Source organism: Epinephelus fuscoguttatus, linkage group LG8, assembly GCF_011397635.1.
Source record: "Epinephelus fuscoguttatus linkage group LG8, E.fuscoguttatus.final_Chr_v1".
NCBI classification, from domain to species: Eukaryota; Metazoa; Chordata; class Actinopteri; order Perciformes; family Serranidae; genus Epinephelus; species Epinephelus fuscoguttatus.
Window position 1 is genome coordinate 32,012,927 of NC_064759.1, and position 24,510 is coordinate 32,037,436.

Sequence of the window (24,510 nt, forward strand, 5' to 3'; positions counted from 1 at the left end):
TCATCTCCACACCTGAAGCCAACATAGAGCAATACTACAGACATTTGTAAATACAGTAAAAATTATAGAGCTGGAAGCAACGTATTATTAACACAGCTTTAATTACTAACAGCATTTCTTCAAGGTGACCAAGCTGAACTATTTTTTTGAAACTCTGAATGTATTTTCTATGATAGTATTTTGCTTGGGCTCACCTTATTTACTGCTTTTACTTTGTTCTGCAGAGATAAACCATGTTGTAACACCAAGACGGACTGTTGACCTATGATATGGATCCATCTACTGTTTACTGGAAGATGCTGACAACAAATTCTAGCAGGATTTCTATCAACAATTAGAACTTTAATTTAACTACATAAGTCAAGTTCATAACAATATAGCCTAGGACTACAAGCATACTTCATATCCACAGAAAATCCTACACCTAAATGTAGCACACGTCTCCTAATTTTGATTGTAGTGGACATAAAACATTAAATTACTGTTTAGAGTAGGGGTTCTCAAAGTTTATGAAACCAGGCAAGGTAGCCAGCATATAACTGAGGGCCGCATGCGGGAAATGCACACATCTCACTTCCACATTAAACTACTCGGCTGTCTGCAGAAATCGCTAACTTTAGATATTAGCACTAGCACTGATGATAATTCCCATGACAGGGGCCACTAGCTGCCATGCAACCATTAGCTTTCTCCAAGTTCTTCCTAGCATGATAGACACGTGTTAGGGGTGCACAGTTTGATGTACTAACCATGTGGAGTATTAAATGAATGCTATTGAAGGTAAATATATTGAAATGGACCATGATGATGATGATCAAAATGTAATGCATGCATTTCATGTCATCTGGGGGCTGCACAAAATGTTCATGAGAGTCACCATTGGCCCAGGGGCAGCACTTTGAGTGACTACAATTTAGAGCTACTAGTGATAATATTTGCCACAGACGACATTCAGAAAATACCAGTAAACAGGAGGGAGAAAAGACTATTGCAATATTCAACTATCACACATCAATCCAACCTCACAGCGATCCACTATAGGGTAACAGCAACAAAATCACTGTACGAAAGGGACAACAATAACACACCGTACATGAATGCTCAGTCCATCCACTTAACCAGTGATGGTTCATGAATTAGTTCTCCCACAAACACAGGGAATTAGTTCAAAGAGTTATGCAGTGAAATAGTCTCCTCCAAGTCAAGTCAAACCTGGCTGTAATCGGGGTCAGTGAAAGTGGAGCTGGTTGAGCATATGTGTGGTGCTAACCTTGGATTTATCCTTGTGCCGTGGCAGGAAGAGGGTGAGTTCGGCAGGTCTTGGCTCTAGGATCTTCAGCTCAGGACTCCAGGGATCTACAGGTCTGGACTGGGCTGCCTCTCCATCAGTCAACTCCAGTGATCTGACCTGCAGTTATTAACGTGGCCAGAATTTATCATCTGTTGATTATTTTCTACAACCAGTAACAGTTCAATGTGAAGATTACACACAGTACTGTGCTTAAGTAAATTTCTCTCATTTTAAATTAACTGAAAATTTGACAAAATATATCTAAAATGTTGCTTTAGCGTAGTTATTCCCAACTGGTCCAGCCACAGGGTCCATATTTCTCCTTAGTCATTGGTTCAAGGCCCACACAGTTCAATATATTTGGTGTCATATTTGTGTTTGGCCATGTCATTAAGCTAGTTTGTCATATTTGTCAAGTACATTATTCAACCACTCTATAGCAAGAAACAGCACCTCTAAATGTAGACGCTGTGCCAGAAATTCACTGTACTTTAAAATAAAGTGTTTTTTTACAAGCTTGACATATTTGTGAGTCACTTTTGGAGTTGGGAACCACTACTTTAGCATAAAATACTTTAGGTAACTTAACCACCCACTGAAAAAAAACACTGCAATTAAACACTGTACAAATGACATTTAACACTTCAATTGTCAAAACCACAGTTTCAGCAAAGCAAACTTTGCATTGCTGCTCATGGGGTAACGTTAGCATAATGTTAGTGTATTTATTTCTTTGTAATGTTATGCCACTCACCAGTTCATAAGTTCCACTCTTTCACTCGACAGGTTTCAGTGAGTTGGGCCTCTCTAGCGAACATATATTGGCTTATAACAAAATGTATGCTGTTGCGGCTCATATTTTAAAACATTATATCGTCTTTTTACTTGTCAAGTTTCACTCCCGTGGCTCTGCAGTTACTTCTTTGCTCTACAGTGTCACCCAGCGTCTGACCTCCGTATGCAGTCTCGTCCGCCCTCTGATTGGCTGAGACACCGCTGCAGTATTAACCCTTTCAGAATCAAGATCAGGTTTATTGCCAAGACAGTTTTCACATAAGGCTTCTAGGAATTTGCCTGTTTTCATGCAAGAGGGAAAAATCAAATACTGCAAAGTCAAGAACAAAATATAGAAAATAGAAAAATGTACAATACAAATATGAGAAAATGGAAATAGGATGTCTATTTTTTGTTTTAAAATGAAGACCTGTGCAGTTTTCTCTATACAGTGTTTTTTCCTTTGTGGTCTGGATAATGAAAGTATTTAAAAGTACAGTAAAATATTACTTAAAAAAGGTTAAGTGACTGCTGCTTTTCCAGTAGGGGTGGGCGATATGGCCCTAATATAACATGTAACCTGTGACAGGCTGTTATGCCACCATAACTATTGCACATTCACATATATGCAGTTTTCTGCTGACGACACCACTTGACAGAGCCGCTAAATGAGTTCCTTTTGAGTGGCAATGCACTAAAAGAGTCTGAGAAGTCCAGGGCTGTTCATAATACAACATTCAGGATGCCACAGTTTATTCCACACTACTGACGCTGCCCCTCTTTTTGGAACCACCAGTCCGTAATAATTTCGCCTTCAGCCATGCTTGTTGTTGCCGTGGGTAACAGTATGATGTCAATATGTCAACAGGTCGAAATATCGCGAGTATCACTATATGAATTTTTCACGATATTATCGTGAACGGGATGATATGGCACGCCCCTAGTTTCCAGTTAAAGTGGGTATGCAAGAAGGCCAAACATAACAAGCAGACTTGAAACCTGAACAAACTTTATATTAAAAAGATATACATGAGCACTTGGTGTTGATACACATGTTGATGATATCAGTTAATGATCTGTAGGACGTGTGACATCATCAGCCTAATTAATGCACCTGATTAGTCAGCTGGCTCACCTGGTATCATTAACTGTTGTTTCCTCATACCTTTACCTGCTCCAGATCATAGCTTGAAACTGCGACAGTGTCTTGATTTGGATACTTGAATCAGATGTATTCTGTGAATGATGTGGCTTCTCTAATGTTCAAGCTACATGTTGGTTGAGGGCTGGTTGCGTCAGTGTGGGGGATTTGTGTTCAATCTCAGGCTGCCATACTCGATGAGGCGAAAGTAAAACAAACCTCAGATTGACAGGATGACATGTTTTGTGAACGTAGGCCCACAGCTAACCATACCTCCCAGAATAATTGCTCCGAATATTCCCCAATGCTCTCCTGCTGTTTCCTGCCTGTAGAGTCTCACAGTATAACAGAAAACATAGAACATAGAGTCTGTGTATTTCCATATGGGCAATCTGACTATACAACTGGTGCGTGGTGCAATAGGTGTTACAAACAACACTTTTCATTCTAAGCACACAGTTTATGACGACTATTGATAAATACTGGCATTGAAGGAGCTATGTCTATATCTTACTGAGTTACTGAAATGTCTGACCAAGAAGTGACCTGACCGACATGCTTGCTTGGATTTGATTCTGTCAACTACCTTTTGTTGTGTGTTGCGTTCAGTAAAGGAACTGGGCTTTGATTGCATATATAAACAATCCTGTTTATTCATTACATCATGCATGAAGGGGATTAAAGTCAATTTTCTTTGTTTCCATCAAAAAGCCAAACACACAACTTACAGTGTGACAAACAATTAATTAGCGCTACAGCAGTCAAGAACCCTTCACCCTTCTGGATCAAACACCTGACCACAACAGTGACCTTCCTGCCTTTATACCTGACCCCAAGATACAAGCACAGCAACACCCAGTGTACACACATGGTAAATAGCAATCCATGTCTGGTTATTTAAAGAATACATTTGGGTCTTAGAGGCATTGAAAGCAACATTATACCCAGAGCACAGCTTTTCTTCAGTGGTCAGATGTTACCATTTGCTCCCATCAGCTCTTGCTGTTTACGAATGACATGTCCTGTTGATACTCTGACAAGCAGGAAAGAAAATGTCCAACATTGTCTGGCTTAAGAAAAGGCACTCATGGTTCACTTAAATGCAACTATCCCCCAAGTAGATAAAACTATTTCAGCTCTTCAACAAAGACCCCCAAAACTGCTTTGCCGTTATACTATTTAAATGACAGTCCAACAACAGAAACCTTTAAGCAATCATTGAGGCCCTCACTTTGGAAGTTTCCCTTGATGCCAGTGACATCTCTGTTCTAACTCTACACTCTCTTCCAGGAAGCCTTTAGGTCTGCACGTGATTGTGTATTTCCTTGTTTAAATAAATACTTGAGTTAATGAGCTTGTACAAGAGCAAAGCGCAGTGGACTCATTTGGCTCCAAACAATATATGGCCCCTGTGACAGTAATGTCGCTCACTGGCTGGTACAGTCAGGGAGAGACCAACTGGAGCTTGGACGCTGTGTGTTTTTACTGCACCACACATAAACAATGCGAGTCTACAGGGGATTTCCTACCACAGGCCCCATTTCTATTCATCACTTCGTCTCATACACGCTCATGTTCCGAACGTGATGTTTTACAAAAAGGATGCTTTTCATGTGAGTTTGGCTCTTTGAAAAACATTCCAGAGTTGGCACAGAAATGACATCATTAAGAGCGAAAACCTTTAGGCTCATGACATTATTCTTAAGATAAGTCAGTTTCATTTATTTATTTTTTTATTTTATATTGCCTTAACAGACTATGATTTATACAAGAACCTTAATTCAGATAAGAAAAACTTGCATCATACTCGCTTCATCTGATACTGATTCAGTTTAAAGCTAAATATATTAAAACTCAAATTTTATACATTTGCTTTACTACTCAGCCTGTGACACTAGTTGAATAACATCTAGGCTGGAGAAGCTTTCCAAAGTTTGGGAAAATAATGATGTGAGAAGACTGGCTTCTGGTGTGCATCACACTACTGGAACTGCAAAATAAACTGAAGTTAGAGACATATATCCTTCTGAGGGACTTTTAAGTTTTACTTAATGTCTCTCTTGTGAAAGACATCTTGATCTCAATGAGGATTTCTAAATAAATATAGCGGGAGTGTTGTGTTAGGTCATGGTTTATGTACAGATACCTGCAAATAAAGATGGACAATACCATCCAGAAATGAGAACAAGCAACTGTATACTGTACCTAGATATCTGTGGATCCACACATATATCACTATCCTGTGATAACTGTGAATCTGCAAACTGTTAAAGAGACAGTGTGTAAGATTCAAGGGGATTTAGTGGCATCTAGTGGTGAAGATAGCAGATTGCAACCAGCTGAAACTTCTCCAGGTTATGGAGAAATTTCATCTGGTTGAAGCTGGTTATGGTGGCCAATGTGAAAATGCAAAAATGTTGATGGCCTCATCTAGAGACAGTATTTGGTTTGTCCATTCTGGGCTACTGTTGAAACATGGCAGCGCAACATGGTGATCTCCATAGATGAGGACCTGATCTGTATAGATAATAATGTCTCATTCTAAGGTAACGAAAACATATCACTGTTATTTTCAGGCTACTATACACCAAAGTCACAACAACAACATACTTATTATATTATATTCCATTTCTGTCAATATATCCCCCTAAATCCTACACTGAACATTTAATTTTATTTCAGGTTTGCGACAAAATATTTTCATACAGCTTGAAGACAGAATGGGGAACCTGACGTCTGCCTTTTCTGTCACTGATTTAGATTTTTTTGATTGGAGTGGTTTCTCTGCTGAACATGGTCTGTCATGTGACTTAACCTGTCTACACTAATTATGTGATGCCTTACAACATACTGATCATGTGACCACTTGGCAGCATGTATAGGGACAGTGTAAAGTTGACCGTTTTGTACTTGCCCTGATGAAGGCCCTATAATAGCTACAACAGATAGACATGGACATGGTTTTAACTATTATAACTAAATAGCCACGAGTCATTGAAGGCCTTTTAAGTAATTACCTTCTTGAGTGCCACATATAGGCTATCCAGATTATCTAAATATATAACGACCAGATTTTCACTAGGCAGTAACAGTGTGATATCTTTTTTTCTCCTAACTGCAGAGATTTCCATGAATAACAGAAGAGTTCCTGATGATGATGATTACTTCTTGTCTCATGGTGGTAGGTGGGACATGATTCCTGGTTTTGGTTGGGTAATCCCTTTACATCGCCTTTCAGAGGAGCCACTGTACATCGCAGAGACCAGACTCTGGGTTCTGCAATGTGCAGCACTGCCTGCTGGTCAAAGGTGGGAACTGCGCTCCAGTGAATCAATGAAATGACTGAAATTCCATAACATCCAAGCCCCGGTCTACACGTGCCTACAGTATGTGCGCTCCTGACGCAGATGACTGTCTGGATTGCTATTCTGCTTCCAGCTGTTCTCTCAGTGAGAAACTTCTCCTTGCATGAATATTTCTGATCATATTCATCATTTTTTATTGTCAGGCAATTTACACTGGCTCAGTGTAAAGCCCAGTGCTAAACTCTGAGCATGTGCCAGTTTTCACACTATGTATATGGGCAATTAAAGACAAAACATGGAGGTTTAACAGCCTCTCAGGAACATGCTATAATCCTGCTCTGAGCTCAGGTTTGAATGGACAGCCTCCCTCTCTCTCTCTTTCTCTCCATGCTGTCGCTACCTCAGGAGTTTGAATGAGTGGGTCTCTCTCTCTCTTCGCTCCTCCTTATACCCCCCAAACCATCCCCTCTTATTAAAACAACACGCCAATCTGTTGTAGCCCGGTAAAAGGGGTTTGGGAGCCGAAGCAGCCATAAAGGAGGCTCCACACACACACACAGTCGTCTGGAAGGAATTAGACATCAGCGGCAGAGAGACTTTTGGCCACTTCTCTGCGCTCTGTGTAACCTGGATGCTTGGGGAAACTATAGAAATACTTACACACCCCTTTAAGACAGCAAATACAAATGATTTGATTCATATTTGATTATTAGAGTCATAGCTGGAGGCTATTTTTTAAAAATTGAGTGTCATTGACGGTGCCAGGGTTGATGGCGTTTTTGTAACTTTTAAAAACTTTTGAGAAATGAATGAAACTGTCAGAAGTTGATGGAGAAAAATATTTATCATTTTTGCATAGTCTACTCTTTATTTATACTTTTTTACATGAATGATGCCAAAGTTGACTGACATGATGTTTGTGTTTGTACACCTAAGAAGCATGCGGTGTGTAGTTATTGACTGCAGACAGGCTGTTAGAAACTAGAGAAGACAAGCAGTCGTGAATTTTTTTTTTTGTTTGTTTGAGCATCCAACTGAGCAAACTTAAGAGGAACGTGCGTCTTATCTTTTTTCCTTCTCATTAATGAGGATCAGTGTCAGCGGATTCATGAGACTCATTACTAAACGAGTTTCCTTTGAAACTTTGTCGAGACTTTTTCTCCCTGTGGAGCGGTACCAGAGCCGCCGGAGCTGACCGCATCCTTCCTCAAGGGCGAACGAGAGGACGACAGCTGCTTCAAGGTAGGCGGTCAGTGATCATTTGGTCTGGTGAGTCTGCAGCTTGCTGACAGACAGTGATAAATGTTCCATCAGGAACCAGTCAGAAATAACTGTATTGTATTTATTTCTGGACATATTGATACTCCACACTTTAGAACATATTTAGAATATATATGAGGTTTTTGTCATGATTATAGATGGTAAGGATGTTGTCCAATATCAAGGCTCAATAAAGGGCGTGATGCTTGAAGTTGGGGGACATGCCAGCTGTCACAAAAGTAGTGCTTTTTTTCTTATGCGCCTTTATGGGTCGTGCGTAAAACGCGAATAGCATCTCTTACAGGTGTTAAGCTGAAAAGCAATTTCATCTCTTTCTGCCATATATGTTAACTGCTGTATTAAAATTTTACTGTAAAATGAAGAAAATATGTGTCTCAAAAGTTTAATATGTCCTAACTGGAATGCATTCCTCCTTGCCCGGCAGTGCCAGCTGTGGAAATGTGTCACACTTGTCCGCCCAGATTAGACTTCTAATCATACAAAACCTCACCAGGTCTTTGCTGAGCCAGTCATCACCGTCAGCCTGAGAAAAAAAAAAAAAACCTAAATTGATGACGTCACATTTACACGTCATTCTTTGAGGTTTGCGAGCCAATGGGAAGGCTGGATTTGGACACGTTCAGCGTGCCTCGTGGTCGGAGCGCGTAATTTGATACCAAATGTGAAAGACAGCTTTTTGCGCACACGTGAAAACTGAATGGCCTTCGCGTTTTAGATAATACTTTAATAACTGTTCATATTAATGTGCTCTGAGTGGCTGGGTAGGGGTAGGGGAATCACAAAAGTATAGATGCATGCAAACATCATGGGAAGCTTATGTAGGTGCCGCCTCAACACAGTGTAATTTGGACAAAATGTTTGCACATTTCTCGCCTAACTGTTGGCATTACAACTTCCCCAAACACCCACAACGTGCATTATGCACATATAAATGAATGCAAATGAACATCTGTTTCACCCCTTTGACATACTCTCCATCCACCTACCCTGATCTCTCTCTGTGTGCAGATACAACTAGTGGCTCATAAAAAAACCCACACAAGGAATGCCCATCTGCAAGCTGGATGTCTAAACATTCCTTCATAGATCTATAATGCACAGTACAGAGTTTCTATCCTACACACGGAATCCTCTTTCTACTGACCTGGCTAGGTTTTCCTTTCATAATGCATTTTAGTGCTCACACAGTGCACGTTGGAACCACCGTGACATCCACCTGTCGGGAGTGATGAAGCATTTAATCCACTGTCAATACAAATATATCAGCGTGGGAGTTCTCCACCTTCTCTACTGTGTAGGAACTTAAACTTGCTGGCTTTTCCTATCTGAAACACTGATACAGTTTACCCACCACATGTTCTTCATATTAGCTGCTCTTCTGCAGTGCATTTTTAAAAGAATATGTACTACTGCACCACTGGAGAAACTTACAGTAGCCACTAATAAGCATTTACTTTGTTTAAAATGCATCAATATGTATGACATACATTGTATTTCAAAATAATAGTTTAAGAGCAGGAGTTCTTTGTATAATCAGTGCCCTCTGTCAATGCACACATGTATCTGGAGTAATACCAACATACTGTCCCTAATCTGAGCCCTCGAGGGAGCTCCTCTGCTGAGCATTTGGCTCAGTGTGCCACTGTGAGGGGGGCAATTCATGTCTGGTGCCTGTTAGTGGAACATTAAGCACTCAAAGAGAGATTTAATACGTATGTGCAGCAATGTGGGTAGTCCACAAAGGTTGCCTACTATAGCTGCTGATGCCAGAACAGGAAGAAAAGCAACTTTTTTGCACTCTTCAATAGGTGACTCAGTCTATAGACTCATCAGTGCTACAGGATGTTCTTCCACACAGCGCACAGAGCAGTTTACTACTTAACAGAGGAAGGCATTCCATGGCTGGTCTCCATTAGGGCTCACAACACGTCTCACGTGCCATTACTGCTCACAGCATGGGTCTGTCAGTGTATAGGGCCTTGGGGCCGGCATGGTGTAACTACTGAAGTTAAGCATAGAGTGCATAGTGTATGTGCAGCCCCTCCCAACACATCACATCCACGGCACCACCACCTACCTCATCTATTCTGCATTAATGCCACAGTTTTTTTCCAGCTTCCCTTGGTAAAGTAGCAATGAAGCAGCATTACAGCCAGCCAGTAAAAGTGAAAATTTGGATGTCAGTGAGGTTCTGAGTTAGATTCCCACTACCTCATACTGAGTCACAGGGTCTCACAGGGAAGGCTGATGCCAGTGTTAATGCATAGGTCCAGGAGTTACGGTATACCATAAAGTAACCCAGGAGCTGTATAAAGCAAGCTGTGTTTGCAGCACAGCATATATAGTTGGCTCCTGGACATTTTTATTTTGATCTTAGTGGCTATATTACTTATGGTGTCATCTTGTTGAAAAGATCAGACGACAAAAGTTCAGAAATTTAAAACTTCAGTCACAGTCAAATCTTTTTCTTTCTTAATACCTCTGACTATTATTTCATTCAGCCATTCAGCCTGCCTCTGGGTTTCCATCTCTTAAGTTATCTCTTAGCTGTGATAATAGAGTGCTTGAATAGAATTTTCTCCCATGTAGGGAGGAAGCCTAAAATTTTAGCACTGTTGATAACTGTCTGTTGTCAGATAAGAGAAAGTGTTGGATTAATGGATGACAGAGAATGGCTGGATTCAAAGAAAAGAACAAAAAAAACAATTAAAAACTTTTATGGCAGAAATGTTCTGGCCTTCAGAAGCAGGAGAAACCAAACAGGGGCTTTTGTGATATTTATTGTGAAAATTCCATATAAGAAAGAAACCAAACAAACAGCCTGACAGAGGAGCGCCATTCTCGACTGAGTCGCATCTGTAATTTGGCTGAAAATCTTGGAGCTTGCCACAGTGGCAGGAGTCCAGTGCCTCAGCTGGCAGTGGACTGAGCCAAGTCCACCACCGTGCCTCGCAGTCTCCCCCCTCCTTCTTTTGGTGTCTGCCATGCCGCTCTCTCTCTTACTAACTCACTTCATTACAACCTACTTTCCCCTCATACAGTTCTCCTCCATCCCCTTCTGCTGCTCTTCCCTTTTCCATCTTTTTCTCTGTAGTATGGCTGCATCACTTCCTCCTGCTCATTCACAAAAAAGAGAGAGAGCTAGGGATGAGTCAAAGGGAGGACAACATGCCAAAATACCAAACAGCATAGTTTGGCTTAAAAATTGAGAATGGATGTACCATAGTGTTTTATTAAATAATGAGTTGCAGCTTCACTGCCCACCTTTACTTTTACATCAAATAAAACTGAAATGATGCAACACTAACTGCTGTGGTAAAGGAACAAGATGTTTGAGTAACACAAAACAGTCTCCTTGGATATTGTAACCTTTGTGTCTTTGCCAGCCTTATCACACCTGATTCTAATAGCACACAGAAGGTGAGGATATAAAGAGACAGAGGAGGAGATGGGGAATGTAAAAGTCAACTCCCATGTTACGTTGTAACACTGTACCTTTGCCAGTTGTGGCCCTGTCCACCTGATTCCAATCATGTAAGGAGCAGTGCGGCGTTAGCGCAGTGGGTGGTGTTACAGTTTAGCTCTGGTTCTTATAAAGACAATGCTCCCGCAACAACAGCGCACTCTGACCACATGGGGGGTTTATGAGAAGGAGAAGGATGAGGAGGAGAAAGGGGAGGAGTGAGGAGGGTTAGTGACTTCCTAGCGGTGCCTTTGAAAACTCTCATGACCTTTTGGTTCAGTTGGAGTGTGCAGTTTCATTCATACTGGGCTAAAACAGTGAAGTACCCGTTTAACTGCAGCGATACAAGATGAGTAAAATTCAGATTTAGCTACACAACTGTTTCTGATTTTACATCCATATTTAAAAATACTCTGTGTTTATAGCCTATTTCATATTTTCGCCATGTAATTCTGCATTCACATTATCTTTACAGACTCATCTGACTAAGATTTGATTGTTTAAAACAAATCTATCATGCATAAAGTTGACCCCGTTTTAGAAAGCAGCTCATGAAAGCAAGCCAGAAGTGTACAAGCTGGCCTTGAGTATGTCAAGTGCGTCTCGCCTATAAGTCAGCAGCCAACTCTCTCTTTTTCCCAGCCGCTCCCTCTCCTCTGCCTCATCATCTGCTTAGGAACATGTGAGCCTTTTCCTGCATCCTGCTAGAACTGTCACGAGGGCCATCTCCACATTTTAATGCCTTTAAAATGCTTCCTGGTCTTTTCCAGCCTTGCCCCTACACACACACACACACACACACACACACACACACACACACACATGCACAAACAAACTAATGCACACACAGGTCCCATATGTGCATTGCTTGTTCAGGTTCCAAACTATGTATCTTTCCATTTTTGCATGTGTGCGTTTTCTGTTGGCAGGACATCATGCGTTTGAGATTTCAAAGGTGTGTATGACCTCAGCAGGTCTGTTTTTCTCATACTTTCGGATACAGTCCTGGTGATAACACAGATTTTGTCCAATATTTCTTTAATGGATCAACACTAAGACGCTTTAAGCAACCCATAAATATCACTGACATATTCACAGTTGCCTGTATATATTGTAGATTGATAGAGATAATGTCACTGTTGTAAATATGCCCTCAGTTTATTGAATTGTAGCCCATTCTCAGTCTTATACTGTATCCATACCCAAAGTATACCAGCCACAGGTGTGAGCTGGCTCACTCTTCAGAGCAACATTAAATTTTTATATGTGAACAGCACTCATCTGGCCACAGCAGCTGATTTACGAATGTTACACTTCTAGTCAGTGACTGCTGAGTCACAATAAAGATGTAAGCTTTATGTTATCTCAGCTCCACACGGACCAGCAAGCTGTCTTTTTTGGCTCCACTTCTAGATTTATACTGCCTGTGCAGAGCATACAGTAATCACACACACACACACAAACACATTCACATATACTTACTGTATAAAGACACACACTCACACACAGTCTGGCGAGCGTTGTTAGATTTTACGTTCCATCACAGGCCTTGGAACTGGGACCCTGCTGACAGGGATTCCACTGCTCTCCTGAGAGTCTGCCAAACCATCTCTTCCTCTCTGCAGCGCACATACGCTCACACACATACATCCCTTCCTGTGTGCATGTATGCACGCTGGCTAAATACATGTACTGAACATATTATGCTTAGCTCACGCATTTGCACATATAGATACACGTGCACACAGGGCCAGCATTCAGCTGCAACGATGAGACAACATTTAAGCAGACAAACCACATATATTTCTGACATCTATCCACTGTTGCGTAACATACATAAGAGTTGTTACAGCATGTGGTGATTCTCATGTCTCTACTAAATCACTACTTATACGAAAGGACCTATATGGGTCACAGAGTTCCCCATGTTCCAGAAGTGCTGATATGCTTAATTCAGTGCACTGTCAAACTTTTTACACACACAGTTATACACGGATATTTAAAAGACTTGATAAAAGTTAGATGAATACCTGTTTTTATACCCATGAACGCTGTTGTATCCGTACTGGCTGACATTATTTTTTACATAAATACATGGTGTTGAAAACTGTTTTTTGAGTTTGCACTGTCAGTCATGCTAGCAGTTCTATGGACAGCAATGCCGATCTGATGTTTGGATGGTTCACCACTGAAGTACAGAGAGAAATATCTTCACATCTATTGGACAGGTTGCCATAAAATCTTGTATGGACAATCATGGTCCTCAGAGGATGAATCAGGTTGACTTTGGTGGATGATCCCCTGATTTTACCTCTAGCAAGACTTGTTCAGAGTTTTGATTTATCCAGTATGATATCTCCTACATGTCTCTAGCATGTTTGTCTGCATTTTCATGGTTCCCAGACAATGAATCCTACTGACTCTGGTGGTCCCCTGACATCCCCTCTGGCACTACCATGAGGTTCACATTTGTGGTAACCCCACCATGAGTCTTGGTCTTGTTTGTCAGTAACCACACAACTCAGTGCCAGCTATCCTTTACATATTGGACATATTTTCAATATAAATGCACAAATGATTGAAGTATGTGTAAGTACAGTAAAGATTTCAGTAAGACATGTTAGAGGTATGGTAATATGGTATAATTGAGTTAAACAATAAACTGTGCATCACAGTACACAATGTACAGTTAACGTTTGCTCTGCATAAAGGGTATGTGAAGGCCTATTCATATTTAATAGGGGTATAAGCTCGGATCATATAGCTCAAATGACTAAAACAGATCATATGTTTGAATCGTCTCCAGAAATGTTCCTGCTTCACAGTGAGCGCAACAGTGGGAAGTACAATTATCAACATCTAACTTCTGTTACAGTTTGGAGGGTTTAGTACATTTGTCAGTGATGTCTGGGCGCGTACTCATTTTCCCATCTAGCCTAGGTACTCACGCCAGTTACTATTAAACCATTGTTTTGACTGTTAAATCTCAGCAAGCCACGTAAAACTGTAATCTTATTTCAAACTGAGCCAAATGGAGTTTTCACCAGAGGACACAGACATCTCTTTCATTCATTCATCAGTTCATCTTTTTGCTAACCCACATCTACTCTCCATCCATGTGAACCTTCATTTTTGTAAAATTACCTCTGAGACAGAGCCAGTGAGAATTTTACCCAAGAGACTGTTAATGACGTTAGAGTGGGACTGCGAAAGCATCCAACCCAAGGTCACTGTAGGGTTGGACACACACACAGAGGTAGTGATTGGGCTCTTTAGGTCAACTGTACCAAGATATAAAAACAAACAGGCATCATCCACATGTGCTAATGACACCTTCAGCTTGCTCTCACACGTCATATACTGACATGCGTAGATACACTCTCACATATGTCACTGACACCTTCTCTGTCACAGATGCTGTTGTGATTAGAGGCTTTTATATCTCAGGGGCTGGAGCCAAGTTTGGATGACCATCATGACTGATAGTTTTTAGTCTGCAGTTAATAATCCTGCACTCTGAGCTAATTGTCAGTCTTGACCTTTGGATCATGTGCTCAGGGGTGTATGAGACGCTATGAAGAGCAAAGTATCCGAACAAGAGGTAATGTCTGAGCTGTGTGTTTTTGCTCAGAATAACTGAATTTTACAAAACTGAGCACAAAGTTGATCTGCGTCGAGAAAAGAGCAAAAACTTTACATCTGAGGATTATGACCTGAGTTGAATTAAAAAGTTAGGATTTATATTTTAACCACAAACCTTTAACCAGAGCGAGCGTTTCATCGTCACTAAAGTGCGGATCGTAAATAAACAAACCGTCAAAAAGCAGCAAACACAGTGTGGAGTTTACATGTTCTCCATGTGTCTGCAGTGGTTTCCTCCAAGTTCTCATATTTCCCACAGTCCAAACATGTGCAGGTTGGGTGAAATGGAACCTGTAAATTCCCAGTATGTGTGAATGTGTCTGTCACGCCCTGGTCGTGAGGGTATATCAAACGATTTGCAATGACTTCCATCCCTTACACCAAATACCTTTTAACAATATAATCTATAACCCAAACACAGTTCACAAATCATTAGGTATAGTTATGGTGAAATATGTCTTCTCCTAAGCAGTGGCTGAGTTCATATAAAGTTGATGCAGGGAGACAGGGTTAGAGAGTTTGTTCTGCACTACCTTATATAGTTGTAAAACATCAGACGCACACACTGTAGTGCGCAAACCAAAGGAGGTCTAAGGTGAAACGCACCCTCAGCTTAACACAATTAAAAAATGCATATTTTTTTACAGACACACACTCCTCTCTCTTCCCTGGTGTAATAAGCTTTTATATGTGCATTTGTGTGTGTGTGTGTGTGTGTGTGTGTGTGTGTGTGTGTAGCGTGTGTCAGGGGTCTTGTAAATGAGCGGCTGACGTTAAGAGCCTTGCCACGTGCCAGAGGAGGCCTGCAATACTGGTTGTGGCCTTCTCATCCACCGATCAAATGAACAAGGCATTATGTCTGAGCCAAGGGGTGTGTGTGCATATTCCTCTCTCTCAGCTCAGCCTCTCTCTCTGCTTCTGCTGCTCTCAGTGTCTCTTGCTTTGTTCTTTCTTGCAGTCTTTCTAGATATCAGTCTTCTTTTCTGTTCAATGTCGTCTGCTTTTACCCACTTTCCTGTCCTTCCTTTCATTCTCTCTGGCTCTGCCGTCCTCTGCCCCTCTTCACTTCTGTCTTTACAAGTCTTTCTCTTCTTCTCGCTGTCTGTTGCTCTCTCCCTCCCTCCATCTGTCTTGTGTGTTTAGGTGTGGTGTGAAAACCTCTTGCCAAGTCACAAACACTGCTGGGCTTTGTGTACTCTTCTTTTGATGACTTTATTGCTTGTTCTGATTTACATGTCTTGCTCGTCTTCACTAAACTTACATGCGTAACTTACAGGTAATGATATGTGACGATGACATATGCAAATAAATATGTACCACAAGGGGGCATCCTATTGACTCAATCACCAGAGAAGCAAACTTTGACCTCCATAATGTCAAAGGGTCAAACTCCTGTCAGTCCTTTTTTCGCTACACTAAAAAAAGCATGTTTTTTTATGATGTTTAAAGCAATACATTATACCCTTCCTCTGCTAAATGTGCATCTTTATCTTTGTATCTATTTAGCCCCAAAAATGATGTTCTTGTTGTACTTTTTATGGGGAGACACAGAGGGGAAGAAGCACACGTGCAGCATTAGAAAATCTAAAAGGCTCTTGTCTTCTTCTTCCCACGGAGATATAAACAGATGACATCACAGGGTGGTCCGCTCTGCGTTGAGCCGAGCTGAGCCACACTGAGTGGGTCTCCGCTGGTCTGCCAAACAGATGGCGGTAGCAACATAATGAGGGCTGGAAAGAAACTTCAGGATTCTGAGCAGAAGATTTTGTGCAGCAGGGTTCATGTCGCACACAGTTTAGACACAAAAGCAGGGAATGTTCCTCACTTGTCCACACATAAAGACACACAGAATAATCCGTCATGGTCTGGGTCCTGAACATCTTTTTCAACCCCTTCTTCACAACACAAAAGAAAGAAAAAAATATCATAATAGTTTCTCCCAGGCATTTAGAGAGCACTTGGACGTTTGGCAGGGGCAGCCAGCTTGTTGGTTAATTAGGTCAAGAAAACTTGTAATGTGCGCCCACCCACACTAAAGGAGAGTTAGAACAATCGGCTACTCACAACTGTCTGACATTTAGACAGGGATTTTGGGAAGGGGAAGAGGGAAGGAGAGGGGCAATGAGGGAGTAAAAAAAAGGAGGAGAAAGTTTATTACCCTCTCTCTACCTGGGTTTGTTGTAATAAAACAAAGTTATGTGTGCCATAGAGTTTAATGAAAAGCTGCGAATAAGCATTATTTTATATGTTGTATCTTAATAATGCTTAATACGTTTTATTGCTGGTATGGAAATCAGTGTTTTTCAGGTACACCATGTGAAAAACTACTATATATATGTTAACATAAATGTTTTCTTTTTCATTTACCCTCTCCTAATCATAGGATGGTCATCCGATGTTTGTACAAAGTAAAACAGGAATAAATTATTTAAATTAATTATTCATCCCATTGCATTAGGCATGTAATTGATGCACAAAAGTCCTACAATTTTTGTACTCCATTGACTGAATGTAACCCTTTTCTCCACATTGTGTCCCCAGATGAGGTGTCAAAGAGTCCTCACCTACCTGCGGATATTTGGGACCACCATGTTTGGCGTGTCCCTCCTGGTGGGCATCTCCACAGCCTACATCATGGGCTACCAGTTCTTCACAACAGCCCGCAATCACCTATCCTTCGGCCTGTACGGTGCCATCTTGGTTGTCCACCTCATCATCCAGAGTCTCTTTGCGCTTTTAGAACACCGAAACATGAGGCGGTCCTTAGAGACGCCAATCAAACTCAACAAATCCTTGGCGTTGTGCATTGCAGCGTATCAAGAGGACCCAAACTACCTGAGGAAATGCCTGGTGTCAGTGAAGAGGCTGACATACCCGGGGATCAAAGTGATCATGGTGATCGACGGGAACGCGGACGACGACTTGTACATGATGGAGATTTTTAAAGAGATTATGGGATGGGACAAGTCGGCCACATACGTGTGGCGGAGTAACTATCACAGCCGAGGGCCAGAGGAGACAGATGAGAGCTACGCTGAGAGCCTTCAGCAGGTCTCCAGGCTGGTGCTGAACAACAAGTGTGTGTGCATCATGCAGAAGTGGGGAGGGAAGAGAGAGGTCATGTATACAGCCTTCAAAGCACTGGGGAGGAGCATGGACTATGTGCAGGTAAGACACTGACACTAGAAATGGTTGTTAATAAGGGGGTTTAAATAAGGGAAATAAAGGAATGGTGAAAGGATGGAAGGATGGATAGTGGACATGGATAGATTGAATGCATAAAAACAAAAGAGAGACTAAGGGAAAGGGGGGAACAATAGTGTCAGTGGTGCAAATTAGACACCATTACATAACAGATAAAATGGATGATGTACAAACACACACAGGTAAGACAAGGACAGCTGACATCAGTGTGAGCTGAAGATGGGATTGAAAGGGAAGAGAAAGAGAGATGGAGAAAGAGATGGCTGGAGAGGGGAAGGGGGGGCTCTGCCAAACCAAACATGGGGTCCACAAAGAGTCTTTTGTGCTGCTTTTAGACGGACAGTGGCTGTGTGCATCGTGTTGTGAAGTGTAGCGTGAAGGAGGGCAGCAGTAGCTTATGTCTAAGTGTAATAACAGATCTGTTTCACAGAGCTGAGTGTTACATCATCTACATGAGTGGTATTCAGAGTCAAGACCCAAAACAGTTTTCAAAGAAAGGTCACATTGGTATGCATCTGTTTGCTGGTGAAAAACTTATCAACTAGGTTAGAGTTTAACTTGACTGAGACAGACCTGTTAAGGACACCTAAATTATTTATTTGGAAAAGCTAGTTCCCAAGGGTGTTTGGCTGGCCAATACAGTGTGTTAATGCCAATACTGTGTGGTGGTGGTGGTGCGGCTGAGAATATAAACAGGAGCTAAAAGCATTAATCACAATGCCAAGCTTGGAAACACACAAGCTAAAGAAGTACTGATTTTTATCCTGTATCCAGAAAAGAAATATAAAACCATGTAACTTAAATTGTTTGGCCAAAACACAAAGTGTAATCATGTCACATTTGGGCTGAAATATTCAGCTGGTGGTATTACTTAAAGACATGAGTAAATCTGAACAGAAACATTATTTCTCTAATAACATTTGGAACCATTCTAATGAGTTTGCATCACAAAAAGGGGACTTGAGGCTTAAACACCCTTTGAAATGATGCTGTCTAACACCTGCAGCTGGATACAGCTTGCCAGAAACCTCCTGTTTAACAGAGATTTCAAAAGAACTTACTGCAGTGCTGCCAGAAATCATGCCAGTACTCTTCAACAAAGGAGGGACAGTGTTGTTTGCGGTTTTACTATCATCAGGCTCAGCCTGTAACAGATGTGTTTTGTTACTGGGGAATTGGGCTCTAGGTTTATTTTCATCACCTGATTTTGTTAGGGAGGAAAATTACCATTTATAGTAGAAAATAGAGAGAGCTAAGAAAAGGGGTCATCAGAAAGATAGTGGGTAGTGATTTAGTTTTAAGCAGTTAATCTTGGTTGCAGGAGATCATCCACTGGTTACAGTGATGTCAATTCAGGGCAAGTCAGTTTTATTTCTGTAGCCTTTAATTGCAAATTTGCCTCAAGGGGCTTTACAATACAACACATGACATCTTCTATCCTTAGACCCTCGATTTGGTTAAGATAAAAAAAAAACAAGTGGCAATGTCTGGAGCTGAAAAATGAACCAATGCGGGAGTGTCAAAAACTGCAGTTCCCTGCATGGCACCTAGAAGCTGTCTCCAAAATGCCGAACTCAAATTTCCAAGTGGGAGTCCACAACTAATAATAGCTACGTCCATGGGCAAAATGACTATGGGAAAAACTTGCCAAGATGTTTGTCTTTTTTAAGTGACAATAAAAGAGGACCTTTGGCCCTATAACCCAGGTTAATCAGTATTTATTTTGTGGCTTTTACTCAGGTGTGTGACTCTGACACTATGTTGGACCCAGCATCATCGGTGGAGATGGTGAAGGTTCTAGAAGAAGACCCTATGGTGGGAGGGGTCGGAGGAGATGTGCAGGTTGGTAACATAACTACGAATATTTCCTCATTCCTTGCATGTGATAAATTTTACAAACTGAATATTTCATATAGATTACATTTTCATGGTTAACCTCCAACTTTTCCTCCAACACTTCTTCCTTAGATCCTAAATAAATATGAGTCATGGATCTCCTTCCTGAGCAGTGTGCGGTACTGGATGGCCTTCAACATTGAGCGGGCATGCCAGTCTTACTTTGGTTGTGTGCAGTGCATCAGTGGGCCTTTAGGAATGTACCGGAACTCTCTCCTGCACGAGTTCCTTGAGGACTGGTACAATCAGACTTTTATGGGATCCCACTGCAGTTTTGGGGATGACCGCCATCTCACGAACAGAGTTCTAAGCCTTGGGTATGCAACCAAATATACTGCTCGATCAAAGTGCCTCACCGAGACGCCAATTACATACCTGCGGTGGCTCAATCAACAAACTCGATGGAGTAAGTCATATTTCAGAGAATGGCTATACAACTCCATGTGGTTCCACAAACACCATCTATGGATGACTTATGAGGCTGTGATCACGGGCTTCTTCCCGTTTTTCCTCATTGCCACTGCAATCCAACTCTTCTACCAAGGAAGGCTCTGGAATATTCTGTTGTTTCTGCTCATTGTGCAGGCGGTGGCGCTGATCAAGGCTTCGTTTGCCAGCTGCCTCAGAGGTAACATTGTCATGGTGTTTATGTCGTTCTATTCTGTACTGTACATGTCAAGCCTGTTGCCAGCCAAAATGTTTGCAATAGCAACCATCAACAAGTCTGGATGGGGGACCTCTGGGAGGAAAACAATAGTAGTGAACTTCATTGGTCTGATTCCTATATCAGTTTGGTTCACCATTCTCTTCATTGGGATTATCTACACAGTAATCCTACAGACTAGAAAACCCTTTCCTGAATCAGAAAAGATTGTTCTGGTCATAGGAGCAGTCGTCTATGCCAGTTACTGGGTCATACTGTTGACATTGTATACAGTTCTTATAAATAAGTGTGGGAAGAGGAAGAAGGAAACACACTATGACATGGTGCTGGATGTATGACTTACTGTCATCATTTACCACTGAACTCTCTTATGGGTTGTTTTTCACTCACACCATGTTGTTATTATACAAATGTTTTGCAGATGCAGAGCAGCTCTGGAGGCAAAATTGGTTGAGTTCAACCAAAATGGGCAAAGAACCAGGTTTTTTTCCAAACTTGAATGGCAAAAACATGGCAGTGGCTGCTTTTTTTTCTGGTTCATGCATGACCATAGTTATCACAATCTTGGAACATCAGCATGCTAGCTAATTAGCTTAACACATTTTTTTGATCTAACATGTTTAGCTAAAGGTCAGATACTGTAAACTAATTAGCTAAACTTCTGATAAGTCAGAATTGCATGGTTGAATATAATGCAGTTGGCAGCAAGAGTGCTAGGCTTTGTAATATTAGCTACCTCTTTCCCATGTCACTTCCACTGGGCTCCAGTTTAACATTTGCAACCCAGCCAAAGAAACTGTGGATTTTTATCACAACCCGTTGGGGTTTAACTTGATCAGTAAGCAGTGGCACCGCCAAGGGGGTGGACCAAGGTATTACTCTGTGCACATTAGATAATTAATATAATTAACTGTTAAATAAGAAACCAATGCATATCAGTGTCCTTTTCTTTAACTCTCATACTGACATAGTTTTCAACAAGCCTTTAAACGTGAACAACATAATAGAATTTCTGAAATTCAGTTATTGCTTTTGGTTTTGGTGTGCCATGCCAAGATTTTCAGTGGTCCCATCTGGCCACCCCTATGAAATATTTCGCCATTGCCAATGAGAATATTTTACCTCCAGAGCATCATTGTGTCTCCAAGAAATGTCATTACAGCCTGACTATAAGCAAATCTACATATTGTCCCACCAAGGGAAGCAAAAAAACAAAAACAAAAGCAAAACACACCACATACCTTCAAGTTGAAGTCAAACTAGCACCCTGCCATGCCAGGCTGTCTCCACTGTCAAGGATTACATTCTTAACTCCTAAAGGTCTTGAGAGAGACTGCTGCCATTACAATCTGGTTAGTGTAATTGTAATCTGAAAGTATCTGGATGGTCTCTGGATCTTGTGAAGAGGTGAGGTTAGCCACTTTACCATTAAAACCCTAAAATTAAGAAGTTAAATTGCATCAGTTTAAAGATTTAATGACACAACTTCAAAGTTCTTAGCTCTGAGGGCAAAGCATTGGTTTACCTTTCCGGTGTTTTAAGAGCTCTTAGGAAGAGCTATGGTATCAATTTACGAAGAGTGAAAGGGTACAGAAAGGGCTTTAAAATTTAAAAAAAAGCTGCTCTCTTTCTTCTGTTGCACTCATGTCATATGGGAAAGATACTTTCTCATAGTCTTCATACATTTATTAATGTATTTATCTGTTTCAACAGAGGAACTTTTGTGTAACATTTAACTCAATTCATAATTGCAACTCCTATAGTTCAATGGCAGCGCACAGCTATTTGATGCAGGTTGTGTTTGTCCTTGACATTACAATTCTTGAAATGCAGTTTAAAATGAAACACATTGCTCACTTTGGTGTCTATACTGTATGTTGAATGTGAAAAGGTGAGGCATCCATAGAAGTATCCATTCATGCTATTAAGGGGCTGCAAAATCCATTATGTCTGAATGTCTGGACACTTACAAGTTTTGTTATTCCCATATGACGTGAATGCAGTATTTTTTCTTGACGTTTACAAAGTGAAGAATCTCAAACTGATCACTGATTGGTAGATATAATCTCCTCCGGATCAGGTGACCAGGTGAACATGTGACCAGAAGAGAGATGGTGAATCATTGCTGCTGTGACTGTTTTATTTTTTACAGAAACAATGACTTTTGTTTTTCTTTTTTTTATTATGAATAGTGGGTGTATGTTGCAAAATGGTTTTAACACTATTTTTGTTAATGTATTTCTTTCTACCAAGTTGAATGATAACCACCAAGTAGACACGGTGGACGTGTTCCAGTCCAAAGATTTTGTTATTTTTTTGCCTTCTGTATGCCCTTGTTCTCTTCCTTTCTTTCACATACTGTATTGAGAATAGTGTAGTGACATCCCTCCTATTCCTTGCTTCCTGCTTCCCTTATCTGCGAGGGAAGAAGCAAATGTAAGAGGAATACATTAAGCACCAAATGGGAGAAAAGTACTACCTGATAACAGGAATTTGAATAAGGGCACTTGATGGAAGGGAACAGCATTTTGGAATGAAACGAGTCCAGTGTTTGCTACAGACCAGGAGCAGACATGAGTTTATTACTTATGCACTTTTATGTCTGTCCTGTCGTCCAGCATGATGCTTGACGTAATTAAGATGAAATACCTCAGTGGTTCTCTTTGCATTGTATCAAGGCATAAGGATGCCGTCCAAAGACTGATGCATTCTGAAGGTCTCAAGTAATTTATGATCTGTTTGTGATATTAAATATAAAGGTGTCCTTTTTTTATACGCATTTCCTTATTAAGTCAAAGCTGGATTTCTCTGCCTTGTCGGCCTTTTGCTGTAGCCGTTTACTTCTTGTTACTTTGTATTTCGATGCATTTTATATGTAGACATTTTTATTCTATTTTTGCTTAGCTACCAAAGATTCTTTATTTTCACTCATGTTTTTATAAGAAAAATGGGAAAATGTATTTGTTGTGCTTTCAACTGTTCTGACAATGACTTGTATATCTGACCAAACAATGTGAAATTATGAGCTGGGGGGTTTGTCTGCAATAACAACAATAAAAATGCAATTTGTAGGGATAAGTTATTGATTTCAAGAGAAGTGATGAACCTGTGTTTTTGTACTTTGTACTTAGATAGAAAACCAGCATATTTATGTAAAAATATTCTGTGGTTTATAGGATTCTGTACTTAGCAAGATGTCCTCTGTTATATAAGACCCCTAATGTTCCATAGGCCTACACTGCAAAAACAATAAGTACATTTAGAATTTTTTCTAATATATATAACATGTGAACATTATTGCTAGGCTTAAATTTTTTTGCAGTGTTGAAACACTAACCAACGGTATGTTGAGTCCATAATACAACAAACAATAAAGCCAATACAGACTGAAAACTTTAATCGATAACATTTGCACAAAATGTAATTATCTGCAAATGATGTGTTGAAAAATTGTAAGGTGCCTTACTGAGCAATAACAAAAGAAAAACTGAGGGTCATTTTTATACACTTATAAAGACAGGTTTTATTCTGAGGTTATATGAATGCGACCAACAATGAACCATGAGGTTGTTTTCATGCCAAACTAGTCATGGGCAGTGTTATTGTAAAGCACTTTTGTGTTGTGCCAAATAAAAACAAATATTGTTTCAATTTGCTGGTGTTGGAGTTTTTATCCAGATTTTCATTTATTCATATGATGGATCTTTGGTGTGGGGACATATAATCAATGATTGGTGTTACGAGGGGGCATTGGGTGATTTGAGTCAATGTATCCTCATGCAATTGTTCATATGATATCCTATGAAAATGCACACACAATGGTCCGTATGATATCCTACAAATAAGTGC

At 40.7% G+C, this 24,510-nt stretch overlaps 1 protein-coding gene and 1 long non-coding RNA gene across 3 annotated transcripts in view; one reads left to right on the forward strand and one right to left on the reverse strand.

The window, feature by feature from the left end:
* The window catches only part of LOC125893294 (uncharacterized), a 153,979-nt gene extending 151,770 nt beyond the window's left edge, over window positions 1-2,209 (reverse strand). For both annotated transcript variants that reach the window (XR_007449854.1, XR_007449855.1), the window contains exons 1-2: window positions 2,046-2,209; window positions 1,271-1,408 (exon numbers count right to left, since the gene is read on the reverse strand). This is a non-coding gene — a long non-coding RNA (uncharacterized LOC125893294). The remainder of the gene's footprint in view (window positions 1-1,270; window positions 1,409-2,045) is intronic.
* A 4,828-nt stretch (window positions 2,210-7,037) lies between these two features.
* Window positions 7,038-24,281, forward strand: has2 (hyaluronan synthase 2). The gene is made up of 4 exons (XM_049584774.1): window positions 7,038-7,753; window positions 17,439-18,065; window positions 19,842-19,943; window positions 20,070-24,281. Exons 2-4 carry the CDS (start codon window positions 17,439-17,441, stop codon window positions 20,997-20,999), a joined length of 1,659 nt encoding a protein of 552 aa, XP_049440731.1. The 5' UTR covers window positions 7,038-7,753; the 3' UTR covers window positions 21,000-24,281.
* Window positions 24,282-24,510: the final 229 nt, after the last annotated feature.

Coding starts and splice junctions, on each gene's coding strand:
- has2 (XM_049584774.1), top strand. CDS start 17,439: ATGAGGTGTCAAAGAGTCCTCACCTACCTGCGGATATTTGGGACCACC. Junction 18,066..19,841: donor GGAGCATGGACTATGTGCAG/GTAAGACACTGA, acceptor GCTTTTACTCAG/GTGTGTGACTCTGACACTAT. Junction 19,944..20,069: donor GGGTCGGAGGAGATGTGCAG/GTTGGTAACATA, acceptor CTTCTTCCTTAG/ATCCTAAATAAATATGAGTC.